This window comes from Cibotium barometz, chromosome 29 (genome assembly GCF_041138505.1).
Source record: "Cibotium barometz isolate CiBa-2024 chromosome 29, ASM4113850v1, whole genome shotgun sequence".
Taxonomy (NCBI): domain Eukaryota; kingdom Viridiplantae; phylum Streptophyta; class Polypodiopsida; order Cyatheales; family Cibotiaceae; genus Cibotium; species Cibotium barometz.
The window spans coordinates 24,652,721-24,674,026 of NC_141074.1; the positions used below are offsets into that span (position 1 = coordinate 24,652,721).

At 44.7% G+C, this 21,306-nt stretch overlaps 1 protein-coding gene across 1 annotated transcript; it reads right to left on the reverse strand.

The window, feature by feature from the left end:
- Nucleotides 1-1,233: 1,233 nt before the first annotated feature.
- On the reverse strand, nt 1,234-3,409 carry LOC147621966 (plant intracellular Ras-group-related LRR protein 1-like). The gene is made up of 4 exons (XM_086822991.1): nt 3,025-3,409; nt 2,590-2,940; nt 2,322-2,488; nt 1,234-2,013 (listed from the first exon to the last, which is right to left on the reverse strand). Exons 1-4 carry the CDS (start codon nt 3,325-3,327, stop codon nt 1,377-1,379), a joined length of 1,458 nt encoding a protein of 485 aa, XP_086679117.1. The 5' UTR covers nt 3,328-3,409; the 3' UTR covers nt 1,234-1,376.
- Nucleotides 3,410-21,306: the final 17,897 nt, after the last annotated feature.

The following is a 21,306-nucleotide window of genomic DNA, read 5'->3' on the forward strand; positions in this document are numbered from 1 at the left end:
TCTTGGAAAGACTCACAATGAAATTCATAGAGGTGTGGATCCACCTATGGATTGATGGTTATTCTTCATTAGATAATCAAAGCTTATGGACCGAAGTTTTCCAAGATTGATTGAAGGCTCACTCAATCATCTCCTCAGAGACTTTATTCATGGGACCATACGAAAGACCAAGGACATTTCTCCTCATACTTGGAGGATCTAGTTCTCTACACCGACTATGCTATCGGCATGGCTACTTTTGGATATTTTATTGCCATCTACTTTTTATGGTCTTATGAGCATAATGAAATCTTCACTTCTCATTGATATACAATTGACACATGATAAATTTTGAAGACAAAATCTTTGGTAAGGGATGGTTTGTAATGAAATAACAACTTCATTAGTTAGATTTAGGAATCATATCTTTTGACATTTTCAATCTTGAAGCCTTTGGCTTTCTTACCTTGAGCTTGTGGAAGGCTATTTTCATCCTCTTGGTAAGATATTATTTTACTTAGGCATCATAGCTCTGTATAAGATTATCTTCTTAATACATGCAAGATTCTATGGTGATTTCCCATATCTTAGCTTCCAAGTTTTGCATTAGTGGTTCTTCACTACATATTGCTTATCCCAACTTGCCTCTACTTCTTCTCTTTCTAAAGACCCTTCTCTTGTGACCTCCCCTCCCTTAAAGCTCTGTGCATAAACTTCATTGGAGTGGTGATCCTCTTGTAACAAGTATCCCTAAGATCATATGAAAAAAATTCTCTTCTCCCAAAGCTGTTGGGCGCTTCAATATCCCAAACATCTCTCTTATAGTTGACAACAATAGGAAAGAAGATTGGAGTATCCTATTGACAAGAGATACACCCTTGGCCATCATTTTACTTCATCCTATTCCCCTCAAAATAGTTGGAAGTCATCTGGTACCTAGTGTTACAAATCTTAGAAGTAGCTCCCCTGAGCCACCATTTTACTTCACCCTATTCCCCTCAATATAGTTGGAAGTGATTTGCTTAAGTCCATATCTACTACCATGCTCAATGACTTGGTGGCTGGGAAAGTTGCATCAGAAGGTGTTACCTTTATTGGATATTGTTTTATTAAGTGCCCAGCTTGACGAACCCTACCTATACCACTGTTGGAACTAAACTTTGCCTAATTAAGTAGCATGAGAGAGCAAGAGAAAGAGAGAGAGAGAGAGAGAGAGAGAGAGAGAGAGAGAGAGAGATGGATGCACAATTAAACTGCCAGCCATAACAGACTCACACAATTTGATTAATACAAACTTCGCAATCAAACAAGCTAAATCTGTTCTTCGAACTCCTCATACTTAGTTAAACCACCTTTGATTCCTAAAGCTATGTACAGAGTAAGGCATGGCCTGGCCTTCACAACTGTTGCTCCAAGTAATCCTCACTGAACAAGGCCTGCCGTGAGGGTCGATCAGCTACTCCAAAAAGTACTCTGGTTAACCATGATCCACCCAGTGCCGGGGGTAACCATTTATTCTGTTGCTGGCTCTCTTCCGCTAAAAGGCGTTGTTTCTCCTCTTCCAAGAAATTTTGCCATCTCTCCTTCATATAAGCCATGATTGCTTCTGTTCCAGCCTCAGCAACTTCCCGTGGAGGGATTACCAAAGGATTATCTTTGATATTGATCTTCTTCAGATTTTGCAGCCTTCCAAACGAGTCTGGCAGGGACCTAATCTGGTTGCAACTCAGATTAATTTCAACCAAGGAGACTAGGTCACCAATTGTGTCGGGCACAGTTTGCAAATCCATGAAGTTGCAACTGGCATCAAGAAGCTCGAGATTATAGAGATTCCCAATTGCTGATGGCAAAGCCCTCAGATGATTAAACCTGACTTCAATGCATTTCAACGACTTCAAGTTGCAGATAGAAGCTGGTAAAGACCGCAGCTTATTCCACTGAAGAGATAACTGTTGCAGATTGAGCAAACTAAAGCCAATTTGAGAGGGAAGATATGAAAGCTGATTCAAATTTGCGTTCAGTGACACCAAAGAACTGCAAACCAACAAGTAAAACAAAAAACCAGCTACTCGAAGTAAGAATCCTCTCTCTCTCTCTCTCTCTCTCTCTCTCTCTCTACTCTTTAAAATTGTGCCAAGGGATATCACCAATGAATCTTTCATAAAGTCCGGGAGACGGTATACTCCCACTGACATCATGGTAAATACAAACCATAGAACATGACATCATAGAAAGCGAAACCTTTGAGAACTAGAAAATAAAGAAACCTGTAGACCTCGTATCCAGAATCCGGTAAGATATGCTTTGGAGGTGAATGAAAAAGAGGAAGACGGAGCACCTACCTGCACTGTAAAATACTTTCTGGAAAGGCGGCAACTTTGTTGGATGAAACATTCAAAACCTTGACGTTCTTCAGCAAACCTATGGAATCAGGAAGGGATTCCAGGTTATTGTTCTCAAGATTGAGAGTGTGGAGGTTTACCAGACCACCGATGGAATCTGACAAGACCTGTAAAAGACGCAGGAAAACGAGGAATAAGCAAGCTTTGCCTGGAAGGACCTTTGTAGAGACAAGATGCCTCTGGCAAGTAAAAACAATCGATAAGTTACCTTCAACTGATTATTTGACAGATCAAGTGAGACTAAGGTGGATATCCTGCCAAAAGCATCCGGTACTCGAGTTATCCTGCGCCCCTTCAAATCCACTATCTGGATGGGCCCTTCTTTCGCCGCTAGCAAAATCTGGGCAACCTCCTCGTTTACGCCTTCTTCTTCTCCTTCTTTTTCCTGCGATGCCCTGGGCGAGGGCGAATCCCGCGAGGCGGACAGCCTTAACATGTCCGTTTCGGCATCTCTCAACAGCAATTCATAAGACCGATGCAGTTCGTCAGTCTGAATAATGGCTTGGTACGGCAGCTTTGCGATCCGTGCAGCCTCATGTAAGTCATTCTCTTTCTGCCCCTAAGAAAGGCAGGGCTTGGTTACCATTCACAGTCCACGTAGAAAAGGAAGGGTAAAGTAGGCAATAAAGGATCGAAAGCTTACCTGAAGAGCTGTCCAATGCTCGCGATCTGTGGTGATGGGCTGCGCGGCCGATAGCAGGTGCTCCAGGTTGGAGGCGAGCACGGCGTCGATGGAGGCGAGGGCGGCGCGGGCCTCCTCCAGAGCCTCGTGCTCCGGAGGCTCGCCTAGGGCTTCCAATTTAGCCCGGCACTCCGCCACATCGGCCAGGGCTTCCTGCAACGCCTGCCGCTCTTCCAAAACACCCGATGCCGACGAAGAGCCCCCTCCGCCCGGGTCCTGCTGCTGCTCCAGATCCACCAGAACGAAAGCGCTGTCGTCCGCCATAACTCGATTTCCTCCTTTCACAAAACACCAATGGTGGACGGCACACCTCTCTCTATTATTTATCCCGCAAGGTTTTTAAAAGTTTCCTCTTACACATTCTTGGCACGCCTTTTGGACGGCCCGCGGACATTGTGAGCAAGGTGTCACGTGGCAAAGCCACATGCATTGCAGCAGGCCCGACACAATGTCCACGCCATCTTTAATGCGAGTCCTCCTATCTTGCTGTGCTCATTATCACTCACCGTGTACCTTTGATCGACTGCATGGAAGTGGGGCACGGAAAGAGGGGAGATCGCAAGCGTACACGTGGCAAGTGGCCTGCGTTTACATTTTCTGTAAACCAGGGCATGGCAAGCTCATCGAAAAAAGCGGGATGGCATCGGAAAGCGGCGGCTGGGCCCATCATGCTAATGGCGATCGCTTCGCAGGTCCAAAAATTGAGGTGGTCACTTCGGTGGGTACGCAAAATGCCACGTGTAGTGTAGTACTGAGGGTGGTTACATGCATGAGGGGATCACGTGGCCCACTTGTGCGCATACCGCGCCACGTGGTGCGAATCTCCCCTCCTCGAGACAACATTTGTGCCCGGGTTTAGAGAGCCCGGCGCATGAAAGAAGGCAACTTCGTTTCCCCCGCTATTTCGACGGCATTACTGGAATATGTAGCATCTAAAGCGCCTTTCACCCCCTATGTGCCCAAGCCCCACGATTTGTACACACCATGTCTGACGCTACAAGTAGGAGAAAAGGAGAGAGGGTGGGACTTAGGCAGCCACCTCGCAAGCCTCCGCCACACTATCTGGTGTGGAGAAGGGTCAGCCTGCCCAAGAGGATAGTTGCGCGTGGAGCAGCTACGACGACAGAGGACCCACCGCCCCCCCGCAGTGAAGGTGGAGGAGGGCAATAGGAAATGCACGGTGTCTACGACGACAACGAATCAAGTCTCCATGATAAGTACTTCGTGCCCAGGTTTACCTACACATATCGGGGGTTGATGTTGGGTTCTGCTTGTGCTACAGGTGGAGAAGTCCAAAAAAGTGACAAAGGCTGGTGAAAAAAAGAGAAAACGAATGGCAGCTGCAACAACGACGGAGGGCACACGCCCCACGGTAGGTATTCGGTGCCCTTGACCAATATATGCCCGGATTTTTCTGTGTGATCATGGGTTTACCTATGTATGCCCGAATTTGATGTTGGGTTCTGCTTGTGTTGCATGCAAGTGGAGAAGCCTAAAAAGGTGACGGGTGATGGTGGAAAAAAGAGAAAACCAACGGGGGCTGCACAACGACAATGGAGGGCACACCCCCCAGGGTAGGTATTCAGTGCCCAGGTTTACCTGTAGATGCCCGAGTTTGTAGGATGCCCAAGTTTACTTGTATGACCGCGGGTTTTGATGTCGGGTTTTTCTGCAGGTGGAGAAGCACAGAAAATTAGACCTTGTTGGTGGAAAGAGAAAATGAACAGTGGGTGCTATAACGACGATAGGTATTCGCAAACTGGGTTTACCTGTATATGCCCGGGATTTTCTGTATGGTTGCAGGAGGACCTGTGTTACCATATTATAGTAGTGATGTGTGTGAACACACTTAGGACCGCCGGGGCACTTTTTCCCTCACTAGGAGGTTTTTTCCCCCGTGCATTGTATATACGCCCATTATCTTTTAGGGTTGGTTATCTTTCATTTTTGGCACTCATAATACACTACAGTGTTGTGCTCAAGCTTCCTCATCTTCTTGAAGTTGTGTGTGCATTCCTGCAACCCTAATTCCAACAATTGGTATCAGAGCAGGCTTCCTCCTCCCGGGCAACATCACCGGCACCTGCCGCTTCATCTCCTCCGATTGCAACGAGGTTTCACGAGCGTCTGCAGGTTAGTATATGCCGTGGGGAGAGCCCGTAGGGCTTGTTCGTTTCAGAATTTTGATCTGAAGTCATTTCGCCCTCCGTTTTTGCATTCCAAGTACTGCGCAGGCAAAATCGTCCTACTGTGCAGATTTTCTGTCAAGATTAAAATCTGCAGGACAGGTGCCCATTCGTCTGTTTTGGGCTGTGCTACATAGCACAGGTCGATTTTATACAGGTTTACCTCTTACAGACAGCATTTACATCTAGTAGTACAGTCATTGGCCATGGCTGACAACAATGATGTATTCCGCATGTTGGCTGCTGAGGATAAGTTGGATGGCACCAACTATCCATTGTGGGCATATATGATGCGACATGTATTGGTAGCAAAGGGGTTATGGAACATTGTGTAGGGTATTGATGCACGTCCTATTGTGGCTGGGAATGCTGCAAACACATCAGAAACAGGTACTGTTGATGATGGTGCAGGCACAAGTGCTGTAGCAGCTGTTCGAGAACCACCACTTTCAGCAGAGCAGATTCGTTGGGATGGTAGAGATGCGCAGGCTCATGCCTTGATTGCGCTGTCTGTCAAACGTACCATTATCCCACATATTCGCTCCTGCAGGACTTCTAAGGATGCTTGGGATGTACTTGCCACATTGTATCAGGCAAGAAATGAGGCTCGTGTTGCTTATCTCCGAAAACAGTTGGAGAGTGAGCATATGAACGAAGGTGATTCTATGGATAGCTTTTTGACAAAGATCAAGGATTTCAAAGAGCAGCTCATTTCTGCAGATGAAATCCTGTCAGACAGTTCACTTGTGCAGACTGTTTTGAATGGTCTACCAGATTCTTATCAGGGTTTTGCTTCCACTCTTCGCTTGATGATGAAAGGCAATCCCAATGCCTTATCATTTGAGGAGTTAGTTTCTGTTTTGCTGCAAGAAGACCAGTCAAGGCAAAACAGGAATATTATGCGTGTCGCAGATCAAGCTTTCGTTGCTAGTCAGAGAAGCGGGAAAGGTAAAGCTGGCTTTTCTTCTAGTAAGCAGAAATCTGCAAATGCTGCGCAACCAAAGAAGGAAGACAAAGATGAGAAGAAGGGTGACAAACAGAAGACATTTTGCAAGTACTGTAAGGGAAATGATCATGTCATCAAAGCGTGTCCTAAGCTGGCTGCGAAAGAGGCTAAGAAGAAAGAGGCTGGTATGGCTGTTGCAGATGCCTCTCCTTCTAACAATGAATCTGCTAATGTTGTGCTAGATACAGAATGGGCATTCAATGCGCAGTGCAGTTATGACCCATATTTGCATGACACATGTATGTCTGCAGTAGATTCAGATGTATGGTACTTTGACAGTGGTGCCACTAAGCATATCACCTCGCAGCGCAGTTTATTCACTTTCCTTGAGTCTGCTCCCACAGGGAATACTGTCACTTGTGCCAATAACTCCTCTTATCCCGTTGAAGGAGTTGGACAGATTGTGCTGAACGTTGCAAATGGCAACACCTTTACACTTTTTGATGCATTGTATGTGCCAGGGATCAAAAAGAATCTGCTGTCAGTCTCCGCATTTGCCAAAACAGGTTTGGTTGTAAAATTTGTGGATGACAGATGTACTGTTCATGATCTCTCTTGTGGTGACATCATTGTAGCATCTGGTTCACTATGTCGAGGGCTGTATAAGCTCAATATGGATGGCAAATGTGTAGAGGATTCAGCATGTGCTATTATGGATACGCAGGCTATTTCAGATGCAAAACTGTGGCATGCACGTTTTGGTCATCTGAATTTTGCAAGTTTGCTGCGCCTGCAGAAATCTGAAATGGTGTCTTCTTTGCCTAAGCTTGAGGCACCTGTCAAGCATGTTTGTGAGGGCTGCATATTGGGTAAAATGCAGCGTGCTTCCTTTCCCAAAGATGGATCAGTGAGAGCTGAACGCAGATTGCAGCTTGTTCACAGTGATGTTTGTGGTCCCATGCAAACTCCATCATTTGGAAACTACCTTTACTTCGTGACTTTCATTGATGATTTTACCAGGCATGCATGGGTATATCCTTTGAAGGCAAAGTCCGAAGTGTTTTTGTGCTTCAAACAGTTTTTGGTTATGGCTGAAAATGTGTCAGAAAGTAAGATGGGCACCCTCCGTTCAGATCGAGGGGGGGAGTATATGTCTTCAGAATTTAATGCATTTCTGGCTGAGCGTGGGATAAAACACCAATGTACAGTGCCGTATACACCACAGCAAAATGGTGTGGCTGAGAGAAAAAACAGGTCTCTCATGGAAATGGCAAGATGTATGGTTAAGAGTCAAAGTCTACCACATGGTTTTTGGCTTGAGGCTGTCATGTGTGCCACTTATGTACTAAACAGGTGTCCCACCAAAGCATTACAGGTTGTCACTCCATATGAGGCTTGGCATAGCCGCAAGCCATCTGTTGGCCATTTACGTGTTTTTGGTTGCCTGGCATATGCATTAGTGCCTGTGCAACATCGCAGAAAATTGGATGACAAAGCTGTCAAATGTATTTTTGTTGGATATAGTGCTGAGAGCAAAGGCTATCGTTTGTATCATCCACAGACAAAGCGCATTTTGGTTAGCCGTGATGTTGTATTTGTGGAAGATGCAGTTCAGCCCTTGGTTTCATGTACTAAGGAGACAGATATCAGCTCACGTGATGTCTATGATACATTGTTGCCTCTTTTCAGTGGTGCACAGTCAAGTACAATACCTCATGAGGCAGTTTTTCAGCCTATGCAGGTTTTAAATGATGGCACAGATCAGCCTATATCTGATGCAGATGTGCATGATGCACTTGAGGATGAGAGACAAGAGATTGAGGGCTCTAGGAATATGCCTAGATGGCTGGTGCAGACTTTGCGTGACAGCAAGTTGGATGCCCCTTTGTCTAGTCGCACTCGTTCTGGCTCTCATGGTGCCTCTTATGCGTCAGATTGTTATGCATTGGCTGTTTCTAGTATGTGCGATGAAAGTGAGCCTGTTTCATTTGATGAGGCACAAAGTTCAGAAAATTGGATGGCTGCTATGCAAGCAGAATACGATGCTATTATGAAGAATGGTACATGGTCTTTATGTGACTTGCCCCCTGGCAAGAAGGCCATTGGCACTAAGTGGGTATACAAATTGAAGCGTAAGCCTGATGGCACAGTGGATCGCCATAAGGCTAGGCTTGTTGCAAAAGGTTATGCTCAAGAGAAGGGCATTGATTTTGATGAGACTTTTGCTCCCACATGTCGTATGACCACTGTTCGTAGCATCTGTGCATTAGCAGCTCATAATGGTTGGAATGTACATCAGCTGGACATAAAGACTGCGTTCTTAAATGGAGATTTGCATGAGGAGGTGTATGTATCGCAGCCTCGTGGTTTTGTTCAAAGAGGGCAGGAAAACAAAGTGTGTAGGTTAAAAAAGGCTTTATATGGTTTAAAGCAAGCTCCACGAGCTTGGTATGAAAAAATACATGCATATTTGACTGCACATGGGTTTCAGAATAGTCCAACAGAAAGCACTTTGTATGTTAAACGTGTGGATGGTGTACATCTAATCATTGCTCTCTATGTCGATGACATGCTGCTCACAGGACCAAATGAGAGTCATATTGCTGATTTTAAGGCTGATTTGAATGCCTCTTTTGAGATGTCAGATTTGGGGCATTTGCATCATTATTTGGGGATACAATTTAAGCAGTGTGATGGAGGTATTGCTTTGTGTCAGACAAAGTATATTGAAACATTGTTGCGGAGATTTGGCCTTGAAGACTGCAAGCCTATTGCTACTCCAATGGAGACAGGTTTGAAGTTGAGTCTTCATGATGCTGGAGATCACTTTGATGTCACACTCTATCAGACAGCTGTTGGTTGCCTCATTTATGTATGCATTACGAGGCCAGACATTCAGTTTGCAGTCTCACAGGTGAGCAGATTTATGCATAGCCCAGGCATTAAGCATTGGCAGGCAGTGAAGCGTATCTTTCGCTATTTGAGTGGTACTCGGCATCTTGGGTTGTTTTATCCCAAGGGGGGATCATTGCCGCCAGATTTACATGTTTTTTCAGATTCTGACTGGGCTGGTTGTTATGACACACGCGTGTCCACGAGTGGTTTTTGCTTCATGCTTGGAAGCTCATGCATATCATGGTTGAGCAAGAAGCAGCCTACTGTGGCCACTTCTAGTTGTGAAGCTGAGTACAGGGCAGCTTTCACAGCTACGGTTGAGTGTGTGTGGCTCAGACGCCTTATGGCTGATTTGGGTGTTGGGCAGCCATCTGCCACCACCATCTTCACTGACAGTCAGAGCGCATTGGCAGTTGCGCGGAACCCAGTGTTCCATGCTCGTACGAAGCACATTGAGGTGCACTACCATTATGTCAGGGAGAGACTCTCTGCAGGAGAGATCAGTTTGGCTTATGTGCCAACACAGGACAACCTTGCAGACCTTTTCACAAAGGCTCTGCCTCGTGAAAAGTTCGAAGCTTTTCGCAAAGCTTTGGGCTTACTCCCTTTTGTGGATTCGTCCACATAGCTAGACACTTCCCTATACATGAGTGCTAGCTCTTGTTCACCGCATCACTCCAGGGGGGATTTGTTACCATATTATAGTAGTGATGTGTGTGAACACACTTAGGACCGCCGGGGCACTTTTTCCCTCACTAGGAGGTTTTTTCCCCCGTGCATTGTATATACGCCCATTATCTTTTAGGGTTGGTTATCTTTCATTTTTGGCACTCATAATACACTACAGTGTTGTGCTCAAGCTTCCTCATCTTCTTGAAGTTGTGTGTGCATTCTTGCAACCCTAATTCCAACAACCTGTATGTTTGGTCGATACATATTTGGTGCCCGAGTTTACCTGTGTATGCCTAGGTTTACCTGTCGGTGCCCGGGTTTTTCTGTATGGCCACAGGAGGACCTGTATGTTTGGTTGGTACGTATTCGGTGCCTAGGTTTACCTTTGCATGCCCAAGTTTACTTGTCAGTGCTTGGGTTTTTCTATATGGTCGCGGAGGACCTTTATGTTTGCTCATGTTGTATTCGGTGCCCGGGTTTACCTGTGCATGCCCAATTTACCTATACATGCCTGTGTTTTTCGGTATGGCCGTAGGAGGACCTGTATATGTCTATATGACCGTGGGTTTAATGTTGGGTGCTGCAGGTGAAGAAATTTAAAAAATTATACGATGATGGTGGAAACCCAAAATGAACGGCACCTGCTGTACGACAGAGGGCACACCCACGGTAAGCATTCCGATGCTCGAGTTTACCTGTATATACCCGGGTTTACCTGTAGATGCCCGGGTTTTTTTGTATGGTAGAAACAAATGGCACATGCTATACGACGGAGGGCACACCCATGGTAAGTATTCGATGCTCGAGTTTACCTGTATATGCCCCGGTTTACTTCTAGATGCTCAGGTTTTTCTGTATGGCTACAAGTTTACCTACGGTGATGGTGGAAAGAGAGAACGAACGGCGGGGGCAATGACCAAGGGCACACCCCCTACAATAGGTATTCAACACCTGGGTTTACTTGTATTTTCCTGGGTTTACTTGTGTGTGACTGGGTTTACGTGTGTGTGCCCGGGTTTAGCTGTATAAGTTGGGTTTACCTGTACACAGTGGATAAGAGTTCTATTTGTGCTGCGGGTGGAGAAGCCTAAAAAGGAGACGCGTGATACTGGAAAAAAGTGAAAAGGAATGGGGGCAGCAACGACAGAGGGCACACCCCCCACGTTAACTATTTGGTACACAATTTACCTCTGTATGCCCGGGTTTAACTGTATACACAGTGGATTTGATGTTGGGTTGTGCTTGTGGTACATGTGGAGAAGCCCAAAAAGTAGAAGAAGGTGAAGGTTGCAACAGCTCAAAGGAGGGGGAAATTAGCAAAAGAGGCTCCCAAGGAGCAAGCCCCGCCCGTCGAAGAAGGGCCTTCAAAGCGAGACACAAGGTTTGATACCGCCCCCCCCCCCTCTCTCTCTCTCTCTCTCTCTCTCTCCTCCCCTCTCTCTCTCAGCCCTTCCTTCCCTCTCTATCTCCATCTATTGGCGTTTCATGTATGTAATTGGTCTCTCTCTCTCTCTCCCCCCCCCCCCCCAAGGTCCAGGTTTATCTGTATAAGTATGGGGATTAGGGACCAGGCCTGGATTTGGATGGGGCTGAGACAATTATCTACATACTACAGATGGCTGAAGGGAAGGGGAAGGAGCTTGCGGCACACTCTGGCACTCAAAAAGGCAAGTCGACGAAGAGCCCGACAAAGAGGATTGTTTTGCGGGCCATCCTCCCGCACACAGATAAGGTTTGTTGTGATTGGGTTTAGGTCCATCTTCCTCTTGCCACCACTAGTTTGTGTATTGATTTCCAGGTTTACTTTACAGCCCTATGTAGAGCTATTCCTCAGGGGGGTGAGGGGGGAGGGGGGGTGGGGGGGCTGTGTTGCAGTGTCGTGCCACCTCGACATGTCCACAAAGAAACACATGCATTGAGAATGGTCGAACATCTAAAGCATCCACATGGCTTAGATGTTGCAATCCCGCTCAAGATGGGGGGTAGGCCCATGGGCTCTAGGCTTGGGGGTGCCCCAGGGTCACCAACGAGGGACCACGCACGTGCAATTGACCGATTTAAGGATGTGGACAACAAACATTCGTTGAATACGCAACAGGTGGAGGCTAGGGCTCGTATTATTAGGGCAATCGAGGCATGGGGTGCAATCCCCAAGGAGAAACGCATTATGCAGCAGGGTAAATTCATGAGTGGCTTTGTGAAGAGGCATGTCCATACGAAGGCGTATACGGGAGGGGAGGGGTATGACACCAATGTGAGTATGTGGGGCATTCTTTTAATTGTTGTTGGTCTACACTTGTGCTTGTGTGCTATGTCATCTACTTCTTGTTTATTGATTGGTAGAGGCGTATAAAGTGGACCCAAAATGTAGAAGCTAGCCCGAGGATGATGACAAAGACACTGAGGGTCATGGGCTTGATGGGGGGTGCCATGGAGGATAGTGACGGTGGTGTCAAGGGTGGGAGTGAGGAGGGTGATGTGAGGACAGGGCGGAGGAGGAGGAGAACCAGGAGGAGGAGGAGGGTGAGGACTCGGAGGAAGATGAGGGTGATGAGGAGGCTAATGAGGGTGATGAGAGCAATGATGAGGCTGATGAGGGTAACGAGGGCAATGATGAGGAGGCTACCAAGGGTGATGAGGAGGCGAGAGCAATGATGTGGAGGATGAGGAGGCTCCTAAGAGTGATGAGAGCAATGATGTGGAGGATGAGGAGAGTGATTACGACTACGTTGACGAGAGTTATGATGAGAGCAATGATGTGGAGGATGAGGAGGCTACTAAGAGTGATGAGAGCAATGATGTGGAGGATGAGGAGAGTAATTACGACTACATTGACGAGAGTGATGATGACTACATTGAGGAGAGTGACTGTGGCTTCTACATGATGACAATGAAGTGCTTGGCGGAGGACATCTTCACTCAGAAGATGCCTAGGGGTTGGGTAAGCATTCATATTACAAATCTTGTTGTGGTTGTTTTTGTGTCCCTAACTCTTATACTTGCCTTGCCTTTCTTTGCAGCTTGGTTGACTGGTTCACAAATGTTGATGTGGCGAGATTGCATGTAGACATTCGGGATTAGTTCTGAAAACGCTCGAGCAGTGAGCCTTGTTGTTATGTATATGAAACCATAGATGTGAACGAGCACTCTAATTTTGGCTTTGTAATCGTTCTTTGACTTGAAATATAAATCAAAATTTGCACCTTGTTCCACCTTACCTAATTTTCTTTTTAACTAATGTACATTTAAACTCATGTGATTGTAAAAGCTACATACTTTTAATTAAAAATGTAAGATAATGTGATGTTTTCAATTCACGTAAATATTTATATACTTACCTTTGTGATGAGCATGTGTAAAAGTTTTTTTTGTAACATGCCTCCCGTTTGTGATAACATGTCAATGATTGTTACACTATCACTCCATGTCTCATGCATACATATATGACCCATAACAAAGCAAGTAATCCTTTGTACATTACATACGAGTAGGCAAAAGTAATCTTGGGGGATTAGCAAAAATGTTGTATTATTCAAATAAAATATGTGCTCAACCTTTGTAGCAAATTATATTGAGAAATCATAAGCAATCTTTTGATAATAGCAAATACAAACTAGTGGAGATTACATTAACACCACCCTGAGCTTTGATGCATAAACATCAAACATCTTTTAACTATTGGCTAGAGTCAACACAAAGCATTACTCATCATCCTCATTGGAGCCACATGAATAGGATGACACGTTTGCCACGTAGGCATACGAGTCATCGTATACTATCGTGTGCCCACCCATCAATGCCCCTAGTGCATCCTGTGGAGCAAGTCTCTGTGTCAAAGGCAAAATGCATGACAAGTTTGGCATGAGTCGATACACAATGGGTCCACCAACAAAGTCTTTGTACAACAATGATGACAATACACTCGCAACCATTTTTCAACGCGCACCCGATTCTATCCCCTTTGATGCTTCCTCCTCAACACACCAGTCTGGCGGGTAGGTTGAATGGGTGCCACACTTATCTTGTCAATCATCTCTCCTTTGGTCATGGGATTGCTATGACCAAGTCGTGTGGCTGTCACACAGGATTGTGCTTGCCAAATACCACCTTCCATTGGTAACTTCCATTGGTAACATGATCTCCTTCGGGGCCCTTAGATCTGTATTTGGCTCATCAATGCTTGTATCTATGATTTATCAATACTTGTATTTGTGATTCATCATATGAAGGTATCCCTTGTGCAATCCTGTCCAAGAGATCTTTTAATTCTTCAATGCTATGATGCAATAACTTGGAAGTGGAAGGCCTATCCAAATCACCTTGGGGTCCATGTCACATGTTAGCTAGCCCCATTACATGTGTCATGTCAATGATGGGGAGAATGGCATGAAGGTGTGGGAAACATTTTTTCAAGATGAGCCGTACTCCATAGAGATGCTTGCAGTCGCTTAACCAATCTGGGCAATCACAGTATGTCGATTGGATGCTCACATGGTACCAAATGTGTGAACTTGAGATTCTCAAGATCTTAAAGAGCATTGCTGACTCATCAATGATCTGAAGAGTGGATAAGTCACCTTCATACCTCCGAAGTATACCCTCTCCACCTGCTAGCCTAGCTGTGTGACTTGTCATTACCATAAATGTTGTACCGTCCAAAATCAACTGTAGTCAAACCCGAACAAATCATATGCAAGGGAAAGAAACTTGGTTACTCAGATAAGCCCAGACACATAGATAAACCCAAGCACCAAAATAAATCATGCATAGCAATAATCTTTACATATTTCTTGCTTTTGCATGAAAAACTCAAGTGATGTGTCCCCCATTCGTGTGCATGTTCTTGAGTCACCCACAAGAGCATGTATAGGGCTGACCTATTGATCCGTGCATCCAATAGCATATACTTAACATAGTGCCAAAGTATGTCAACCAGGTTTGTTGTGTCCACATTGCCATGCAGAAAAAGACGACCAAATTTTGGCCACATGCATCACCAAATGCACGTCTTGCTACACCACCCATTGCTAATGTAACACACGACGTGGTTGTGCACTAAATACTCTTGGATAGGTTGCTCGTACATATGCTCCAACTCTACCTCGATCGGTGTATGAGCAACCCATCCAAGAGTTTGAGCATATGTATCAGCACAATAAGGTTTGACATTGATGTGTACACATTATGATGCATATCCTTTGGAACCTACGAATAGAACAACGTCTTAGTTTGCATACATAGTCATTTTCCTTGATTTAAATCAATGTAAACCTAGTCTGAATGCACCTGTGGGAGAAAATGTTCCACCCATGCCTTTTTGGTGTGAAAGCAACAAACAAACATCCCACACGCAATCTGAAAATGAACTCCATTCCCATCTTTGGCCCAACAATGAGGATCATTCTCGACAACATGCATGATTGCTAGTAACTGTGTACGACATTTGTCAATGACCAGCACTGCAGGGCAAACTTCATTCGTTCTCTCAAACACCACCGTCAGTGCGGTCTGTAAGGCAATGTGCTCTTGGCTTGTACCCACATCATGGGTGCAAAGCATTTAACATACGAGCATGCCAATCCCATGTTGATTTGGCAGAACTACGGCATATAAAGGCATCCGAAACATATTTGTCTTGAATGTGGATCCAGTCTATGGCCCAAGAATTGTTCCTTAAGAAGTGCAAGGACATGTCCAACATCCACTCATCTTGGATAACAAGGATGAAGGGTCTATCCTCTCATCCAAAGCCTCTGGGCTGTATGGTTGGCCATATAACACATTGTTTTGTGCCCTCAATCGTAGAGCCTCCATGTACATGGAGGTCCAATCGTCACCTGCGAGTTGGCCTGCAAGAAGTGGTTGATGTTCATAATTAGCTATGCACATTCAAGACGTGCAACACAATGTAGCACAATCGGGCCATAGATTACCTTTGATGCGTAATTTGTATGACATCATTTGGATCTCTTTTGGAATCATGATGAATCTATATGCTACTCGGTCTACTAGGGATGACCTCTCGATGTGAAATGCCTCCTTTGACACACTCATCTTTGCGACATGATGACATGTCCCCACATCGAACAAGTCTTCCATGCAAAACAGGTGCCCCGACAAGTGGTACAAGTCACTACGTGATCCTGGCACGTGTCCCCCATGGCCTCCCTGCACTATGATGACCACATCCTCCATGCCAAGTGGCAGATACTGGACCACAACCTTAAAAGGACATCCGCACTTCTTTGATGTGCACAATCTTTGGTGGTCACCTCCCTTTCTCCCCACATGACCTCCATGATGGCATATATATTCCACAAGCATCTTTGGTCTGGACAGGCCCTTCATCACCTTTGATTGCCAACCACGGCTTCAAAGGGGGGTGATAAACTTCGTCGGGGGGAGAAATATGCTAATTATTCCATTAACGACGGGTACTTACTCTACAAGGGTAGAGTATGTGTACCAACTATGGTGACTTTCGGGCCCAAATTCTTAAAGAAAGTCATGATAGTCCAAGTGCGGGTCATCCCGGGATTCAGAAGACCTATGCACTAGTAAAAAGACAGTTTTATTGGCCTAGTTTGTTTAAGGACGTCCAGACTTATGTGCTGAAATGCAGTAAGTGGCAGGTCAATAAACACGAACATCTTAAGGTTGGAGGACTACTCCATCCCCGCTAGAGATTCCTCAAGGGAAATGGGAAAGCATTTCCATGGATTTCATTACCGCTTTACCCAAGACGAGTCGAAGGAATGACTCAGTGTGGGTGGTAGTGGACAGGTTAACTAAAATGACAAAGTTTATCGCCACAAAGAAAACTTTTAAAACGCCAGAGTTGGCAAAACTCTTTATTAAAGATCTCTACAAGCTATATGGCCTGCCTGCAGATATAGTGTCGGGTAGAGATAGAAAGTTCAACAGTCATTTTTGGAGGGAAGTCTTCAAAAAGTTGGATACTACTCTGAGTATGAGTACGGCTGATTATCCGGAGTCTGATGGTCAAACTGAAAGAGTTAACCAAATTCTAGAGGATATGTTGCGTGTTCTTATGTTAGTAAGAAGCAATCTAATTGGGAAGAGTACTTGCCCTTATTGGAGTTTCGCCCATAGTGGTGTTACGGTGATCTAACAATAAGCCTAACCTTGTGCTGGATAATTATATTGTCCAACTCCCCATCAACATCAGCCATGTTTAAGAAATGTTGCTCAATTGCATTTACACTCGGGTCACTCTTGACTTTGCCAAGATGTAAACCAAGGCAATGGTCTTGTTGCACAGCATGGTAATAGTTCTAATGTAAACCCGGGCAATGACTCTTCTGTAACCCATGGCAGGCTACACACCCACATGCACCGATCAACTCTGTGACATATGGCAAAGGGATGTCGTGTTTCTTCACATTAGTGCACCATGTTGACTTGATCTTGGCGATTGTTTCTTTAAGTCCAAGGTGTGTAGGTGAGTGGCATGCCACGATAATGCCCCTCTAGTTTTCTATGCATGCAATCCTAAAACTATCCCTCATGCAAGATACCTCAGGCCAAGATCACTGACCACAATGCATAGATAATCTCTCATTCTTGTCCACCTCTTCAAATCCAAGAGGGCCCGTGTGTCCTTGTTTTTTAGCATGTCCAAAGTCACCGAGAACCCATCCTCAATGTATGCTATCATCAAGGTGTAGGTTGTCCTGTCAAATGAAAATAACCTTAGAGATGTCAAGGCGAATGGGTTAATTTCTTGAAGGGACTACAATTCTAACAAAAAGCCATTGCCATCAAAAAGGTCCTCCAACTCCGTGTTGTCACTAGACGCATCTTTGTCCTCATTTAACTCATTGAAAGAGTCGTGCAAAGGGAAAAAGCCACTATCAACTATGGGGCATTGATTAAGGAGGGGAAAATCAACATCTATTGAATCCCCAATACTTCACAATAACAAATTGGCATCTATGGCTTCTTCGTGTGGAGTCTCATTCAAATCCCAGTCATAGAAACCTGGCATCTATGGCTTCTTCGTGTGGAGTCTCATTCAAATCCCAGTCTCATAGAAACCTGGCACATTTTCTACCTTATCCTGGTCACTCGTCATGAGCAAGCCTGTCCGCTTGCTTGGTTGAGCGGTATGCATGCACATAGGTGAGCGTGTGTCCTTCTTTCTCTCATCCTCCTTGTCATATGAACCTACCTTGCAACTCTGTTTTGATGTGTGAATCCTTGTGCAGCCCGCCAACCCTTGACCAAGGCGGAGATACCTATATATGCTCAGGTTTACATTTGTGGCACCTACAAGAAGGCAAAAATTTAGCTGCAGCCTCTAAGGAGGAGAGACATTAATTCAACCACCGTGGCACGGGCTTTCAAATTAGTGCCCATCGATATATAGATTCCATTTCGAATTACGCACGCGTGTCACGACCAACCGCCATTAGCACGGTGGGCCCAGTCGCCACTTTCCAACGGCATCCTACTTTTTTTGGTGAGCTCGCCATGCCCGCGTTTACAAAAAAAGGTAACCCAAGCCACTTGCCATGTGTATGTTTGCGATCGCCCCTCTTTCCATGCCCCACTTCGGTTGATCCCCTCATAGCTCGCATTAAAGAGGGCATAAAGATCGTGTCGAGGATGCCTCCTCAACAATGAACTACTACACGCGTCACTCTTGCATCACCCTTGTGAAGGGATTTATAGATGCACACACAGTTCACGAGCCCGTGCCTTGGTCTCGTTGCTCCTTTGCATGCCAGCCCACTAACTCTAGCCCCAGTTTAGCAGCCCACCATCTACTCAAAGGTGTTTGCCTGGTTGCGCGAGTTTGCCAGCCCTGTTCGCCAGTCCGCTCCTTGGTCTGACAACAACGTGCTACTCCTTTGCACGCCAACCCACCAACTCCAACTCCAGCTCGCTCACTGCTCCAGTCTGCCAGCCCACCAGGTCGCTCCAGTTTGCTAGCCCGCTTACCACACCAACCGACTCCAGCTTGCTCGAGTTCGCCATGGCTAACCCACGCAGCACAGCTACTCCTTTGCCATGCCACCGGCTCGCAGCTTGACCAGGCCACCACTTTGCTTGTAGGCTCTCACCATGCTACCTTGCTCACGACAAGGCCACCCTACTCCATCATGGTATCTCGAATGTGTTGCTAGCAACCACTCGGTCTTTCTCTAGCGACTAGCCTCAATTTCTAGGCTCCCACCCGCTCACACCGACTCGATGGCATCTGCGAGCCTTGAGTGTAGCACGCTCCCACGCACTCTCTCCTTTACCTTGGTGAGCATGTTGTAACGTGTTTGAATGGAAAACCTATAGGTTGGTGAGATTGACAGGCTTTGTGTTTGTAAGCCGATATGACTGGGACATGATGGCAGTGATTTGGCATGAGTAATTATCGGAAGGTTTTTTTCTTTAATATTTGTCTTTTGTAGGATAGCCAATGATTTTTGGTATTTTAGCTGTAGTATTTACTACGAAATATTTTGTATTATTGTTAGCCGCCCACTTTTGTAATACTTGGGCATGGACCTATTAATTGTGTTGCACATGAATTAGCCCTTGGGGATTTATATGCATTTGTCCTTAGTGATTTGGATAGGAAAGTTTTATTTAAGCTTTTGGTAAAAGTAACTCCTATTTCTTTAAGGCAAGCCCATGCATAAGCGTGCAACTATTTTTGGCATGTGGACTATTTTTATCAATAAAGACATAAATACCCAAGAAGTGGGACACTTCTTGGGAGGGGAAGATTACACCCAATATTGTGTTGAAGGTGATGTCTATTCTATTTCTTATTTTTATTCTAATTTATGCTCAATCTTGTTATTTTGAATTCAATTATATGGTTTAGCTCTTGATGTTTATGTGATTTTTAAATTATTCTTCAAAAAGAATTTGAGATCCAGTGTCAGTGTCAGTGGTATAGTGGTATGGCATATGGTATCAGAGCTTAGGGGTACTTGGATTTGAAGAATGGGATACTTGGATTGAAGAATAGGGAAAAGCTCACTAAAACCCAAAGGGTAAAGTAGTGAAAGACTAGAGAACCCATGGACAAAATAGAAGAACCTTTAAGGGTTATGTGAAGAATCCATGGACAAAACCTTTAAGGGTTAAGGGTTATGGGTTATGGGAATTAAAACCTTTAAGGGTTAAGGGTTATGGGAATTTTGTGAGCCATTGGATGAAAATTTACACTAAGGGCTATGGTTTAATGTCAACTTTTGATTTAAAAAACTACTTTTTTTTAAACACAAACCACCCTTCTTCTTCCCAAAACCACCTTCAAAAATCTTAATCCTCTTCCTAATCCATCAATATGGATTAGGAATCAGCACATTGAAGAGGTTAAGGGCCTAATTTCAAAATTGCTAAGCATTTGGTATGCTCAAAATCCATAATCGATGGTGAGAAATTGCCCATAAAATCCAGAAGAGTTTTGTATGGTTAGCACATATTCTTGTTTGACCATACAAAACTCTTCCTTGCACTAGATGCATCCAAATATGATACATTAATGATGGAGAGAGAGAGAGAGAGAGAGAGAGAGAGAGAGAGAGAGAGAGATCTAGATGATTGTAGACGTATGATATGGAAATTATAGAGTCATTTCTTGAAAACATAGAGAGAGAGAGAGAGAGAGAGAGAGAGAGAGAGAGATGATTATAGACGTATGATATGGAAATTGTAGAGGCATTTCTTGAAGACATATGTGCTTGTTGTATTAATAAGAAAGTAGACATTTCTTGTGCACGTGTGTAGGTGACAAGAATTCCACAAAATCTTGTCATTTTTGGCCTTCAAAATGTAACCTCTCTCTCTCTCTCTCTCTCTCTCTCTCTCTCTCTCTCTCTCTCTCTCTCTCTCTCTCTCTCTGGTCTCAATGCTACATAAGCATCCCAAGAAAACTTATTTAAGGGCCATTTTCAAAGAGGACTAATTAGCATGTTTTGTCCATTAAAGGGAGGAATAGGTTGTATGAACTACATTATGCGATACATGCCCAAATCATATTGACGATTTGGTTGAGGAAAGCTGAGAACCTGTCCATTTGCATCTATAGCATCCTGTACATATCGAATACCTTTGGTGGATAGAAAATAAGACTTTTGAGGCTCCAACAATGCTAGTGATTCCTTGAAGACTCTACTTTAGTGTGTACTTTCCAAAGCAGAGAGTTTCCAGTGCATCAGCATTATTGCCATACCAATGCAAGTGTGATAGGATATGTTTCCAATCCTGAATAAGCCTAGTGAAATATGGACAGCCAGGTATTTTACCATTAAAAAGTCCAAGAACAATGTCCCAGTGTTTAGGAATTAAGTTGCCAAATGCCAATGTTCCCATATTTGCACATAACGTGGCTAGCATAATTGCCCATGGTTGTTGTGCTGCGAAAATCAGCCAACCATAGTTGCTTTTCTGGCCAAGACATGATAATGTAAGTTAAGAAAATTCAAGCCACCATGCATCTTAGGCATACAAACAAGTTTATATTTCAATAGCTTGAGTGCCTTTTTATCAGTTATGGTCCTCTATAAGCATTGC